At 28.5% G+C, this 4,914-nt stretch overlaps 1 protein-coding gene across 1 annotated transcript; it reads right to left on the minus strand.

The window, feature by feature from the left end:
* Positions 1 to 235: 235 nt before the first annotated feature.
* Positions 236 to 1,782, minus strand: LOC18106244 (uncharacterized). Its single transcript, XM_024587137.2, has one exon. The coding sequence runs from the start codon at positions 1,667 to 1,669 to the stop codon at positions 626 to 628; it is 1,044 nt and encodes a 347-aa protein (XP_024442905.1). The 5' UTR covers positions 1,670 to 1,782; the 3' UTR covers positions 236 to 625.
* Between the last annotated feature and the right edge of the window lie 3,132 nt (positions 1,783 to 4,914).

Genomic DNA, 4,914 nt, shown 5'->3' on the forward strand with positions numbered 1-4,914 from the left:
GCATGGTACCATGCTTGGCACACAAATGCAGTTGCTGACAGATAACAATGCCAATATCCTCTCAGCTACCACATATCGTCACGGATCTTTATTAATTTGCAACAATAAAACAACAGTGTTTGTTATTGCTCTTACTCTATGATAACCTAGCGAATTTCACACATCAAAGGTTAATTGTTAATCTGATTTACACCTATCTTTTTCGACAAGGGAACAGCTACAGAAGTTCTTCGTGTACATAATGGTTCCATTCAATTCATGTTTATTTGGAAACATAAAAAGTGAAAAATACTAAACTATTCTTCACCTTCCTTCTGTTATTTCAGCAAAGAGTGAAAGACTCGGTATACCAGAGCACAACACATTAGACACATATACACATCAATCAATTATTAAAAAGGTGACAATGAATACCTGATCATCATCCATAAATTGACATCCCACCACTTCAAAAACCAATTGCTATACCTCGCTGGTTGTCACGACAGAGCATATATGGTGTCAAAACTCCAAAGAGACCAATAATACAACAGGGTTTCCCAATTTAACAGCATATAAAATTACTGCAACTGGAATTCACTATATCCAGTCCAATTTCTTCACAACCCATTGATGGCATATAAAGCTAAAACGAATCGAACTCAAATGCCTCCACATCCCAAGAATCAGAATCAAACTTCTCATTCTCGACTTGGAATCCATAACTCCCATCCCGTTGCAAGCTCATAACGTGAACTTCAGAATTTGAATCTCTCCGATTCTGCAAACCTCTAGTCTTACTAATCCTACTACCATTTTTACTCCTATTATTACCACCAGCATCGAAGTTGGAAATCCCCCCCACTCTTTTCTCTTTCTCAAAACCAACCTGCCCTGAGTCAAATGCATTAAAACCACTCCCAAATCTCCTCCTATTCCCCTTCTTCCTGTGTTTACCATTAATTCTCTTTGCATTCCTCTTATCCATCCCCAATTTTCCATCAGGATTCTCCCCATACGCGCTCTCTAAAACCGACCCATCCTCATCTTCCCTGCTTAATTTCCCATTAACGGACATTCCATCATTCTCATATTCACTTTCCGCTTCAGTTTCGCTTTCAGTATAGCTTTCTAATTCAGAATCCGGCATTTCACCACTCAATTCACCAAACCCAGAAGCAGAAACCTTCCCATAAGGTTTCACACTATGTACAACACCTTTAGGGAAAAACCGGGCGGAGGGAACCCCATCAGGGGTCTCAAACAACTGGGGTCCATCTCTTTCACTCCACAAATCAAACCCTCCTGGTTTCTGAAAGCGGTCGGCCAAAACCTTAACTTGTTCATCAGCACCAACAGAAAACAACTTAGGTGCTTTCTGAACAACTTCCCAAGGACGCTCTAATTCAGAAACAGAAGCTTTGAGCTCTGCCCTTTTTCTCATTTCGTAAATCTGTCTCTCCCGAGAAAGCCTAGCCTTTAGGAGTTGTTTAGCTTTGTTTTTTTGCATTCGTTTCCACTGCCACTTGGAGACTCCTCCTGGGTATGTTCTTGGGCCTCCACCCATTCGAATTATTGAGGTTTTGCGAGGGAGAGTGAGGCTCAAGGGTTTTCGAAAGAAGAGGGGGTTTTGGGATGAGAGGGTTTTATAGAAAGAGAGGTGCGTTGGGATTGAGAGAGAAGATGACATTATTGAGGGTTTTAAGATGCTTGATTCTTTCGGATGTTTGCAGTTGAAGGAAATGCAATGAAGGGAGAGGAGGAGGACTGGAGGAGCTTGTGGCTTTTGAATGTTTTTCTAATAGATAATATTGGGGTAAATTCAGGAACGATAATGGATATTTGAATTTTTTATATATTTATATTTTATTTTTGGGTAAAAAATTAAATAATTTTGAATGTTTTTCTAATAGATAATATTGGGGTAAATTCAGGAACGATAATGGATATTTGAATTTTTTTTATATTTATATTTTATTTTTGGGTAAAAAATTAAATAACTATAAATTATTTATTAAGTTTTGGGTATTAATAAATATTTATTATCTACTATTATTTATTAATCAATAAAAATAAAATATTTAATATATATATATATATATATATATATATATATATGTGTGTGTGTGTGTGTGTGTGTGTGTGTGTGTGTGTGTTTTAATTTTAATATTGACATAAAATAAATAAATATAAATAATATTTATTATTTTATGATTTAATATATATAATAAATAATGATAAATATTATATATATATATATATATATATATTAAATGATAAAATAATTTAATATTGACATAAAATAAATAAATATAAATAATATTTATTATTTTATTATTTAATATATATATATATATAATATTGTATTAAAAAATATAAATATTTTAAAAATATATTTATATAATATAAATATATATTTGGGTTAGATTCGGGCGAGTTTCTGGATATGTTTTATAATATTTATATCCTATCTATTATTTATCAAAAAACTTTATTCATTTAAATTAAATATTCATTAAATTTAAATTAAATTGTCAAGCAATAAATCAGCCCGTAATTAGAAATTTAAAAGAATGTAACCTTAAAAAAGAATTAAAATGTTATATATATTATAAACTTACTTTTAATATGAAATATCTTTCCACTTTTTGGTTCTTTAATTAATATTTCACTTTAATTGAAGGGAAAATTGTTTTTTAAAACATAGTATGCATATATTAGTAAAAACAAAAGGACTCCAGCACAAATAAGTATGATTGTAGTAGATGTTGTCCTTTTTTATTATTGATATATTAGTTTAATTATTTGGTTTTTTTTTTAAGAAAAACAAGAGAAATGGCATGGGTAAGGAAACAAGGCCCATGCATACTTTGGAAAGAATTGTTCTGAAGTATGAACTATGAATCTTCCATCTTTTTGCTCCCGAACACCTAAAAACTATAAAATCTTAAAACATATCTTAATTAATTTAACAATTTGGAGCCGCATTTACATTAGAGTTTCAATAAAATCTAAATTTTTTTAAAAAAATAATTTTTTTATATATTTAAATTATTTTGATGTATTAATATAAAAAAATATAAAAAAATTATTTTAATACATTTCAAAACCAAAAACACTTTAAAAAATAGTTATTACTACACTTTCAAATACCTCAACCCAAATTGCATCTAAAAACTTAATTACTTTGTCAAGATTCTCTCGACCACTAAGGACTAAAATGTAAATTAAAAAAAAATATCATTACTTACTCAAAATCAAAGAAAAATAAGGACACAAATGAAAACATAAACTATAACAATAAACAAAACCTCTTAGTAAAAAATTGAAAACAATGATTTTTAATGACTGGTTTTTAATAATTTTAATTTTTGTTTTAAATTATGAAAAGTTTTTTTTGAAAAAAAAATAATTTACTTTTTTTCTTAAACAATTCTTATCGATTTTTATCAAAAATATTTCATTGTTTGTTATTCCACTCAAATTTTCCAATTTGTTTTTGTTGAAGAAATTGATATTTTTTGTTTCTTAAAAAGTTTTGAAAATGTTATGGCATTCTTCTTAGAATTTAATGAAATTTAGTTCAATGGGGTTATATTGATTAAAATTTGCAAATTACTAGGTAAATTATGATGAAGTATATATCTCTTTTCTAAAAAAAAACTTTTATATTATTACAATATAATAGGCAACTAGATTTACTTGAAAAGTAATAACAATCCTTACAATACAATATAATAGTATTCATGAAAGAAATTATAATCAATTGTTATAATTAAAAAAATATAAACTTATGACTCGTGCTAATACTCCCCCTCCAATAAAGTGCATATATCATTCATGCCTAACTTGACAAGTAAGTCACTAAACACTCAACTAGCAACTATCTTTGTCAGAATATTAGCCAATTATTTTGTAATCTTCACATATAGAACTTCAACTATTTTCTCTTTAAACATTTTGTAGATGAAACTTCAATCAATCTTTAAATGTTTAGTTCAATTATATTGTATCGGATTATCTACCATTTTTATAGATGATTGATGATCGCAATACAACTTCATAGCTTTTTTCAGAGGAAAACCAAGATTCCTCGTAAGCTGTTTTAAACCATAATAATTCCTGAATACTTTTTACCACTATTTTGTACTAAGCTTTAGTGTTAGATAATGAAAATAACCTTTTGTTTCTTAGAACTAGATTACCTTTAACAAAAGTGAAGTACCAATTATTGAATGTCATTTTTATCCTTTTACATCACAATTTGAATCATAGTATTCAATAATATTTGCATGATTATTCTTAGAAAACATAAAACACTTTTCAAGTGTTGACTTCATGTACCACAAGATTCTAAAACCAATATTCATATGAACTTCACTTGGATTATACATAAAATGACTTACCACACTAATAATGTAAGCAATATTTGATCGAATATGTGATATGTAAATCAATCAACCCACTAGTCTTTGATATCTTCCCTTCTTAGTTGGAACTTGATCAAGAAGTTCCTCAAGGCTAATCCTGCTTTTATAAGCTAACATCCAAGCATGCTTGCCTCCTCTAATAAGTCTAAAATATATTTTTATTGTAACAAGAATTATCCTTGTTTGGACATGATAACTTCAATGCCCAAGGAACACTTTAAACTTCCAAGGTTTTTTTATATCAAATTAACACTTTAAACTTCCAAGGTTTTTTATATCAAATTTAGATGACAAGTAAGTTTTCAAATTTTTCATCTCATCAGTATCATTACTCATAACAATCATCTCATCTACATAAATGAAAAATACATTTATCTTTTTTATTATGTTTTTTTAAAAATAATATATGATTTACGTTACTTTGAGAATAACCATATTTCTTCATATTTAGTCGAGATTTTTTTAACAATGCTATTGATGATTGTTTTAAATCATACAAATAATT

Source organism: Populus trichocarpa, chromosome 16, assembly GCF_000002775.5.
Source record: "Populus trichocarpa isolate Nisqually-1 chromosome 16, P.trichocarpa_v4.1, whole genome shotgun sequence".
NCBI classification, from domain to species: domain Eukaryota; kingdom Viridiplantae; phylum Streptophyta; class Magnoliopsida; order Malpighiales; family Salicaceae; genus Populus; species Populus trichocarpa.

Bases quoted from the DNA above. Each gene is read 5' to 3' on its own strand.
- LOC18106244 (XM_024587137.2), bottom strand. From the start codon at position 1,669: ATGTCATCTTCTCTCTCAATCCCAACGCACCTCTCTTTCTATAAAACC.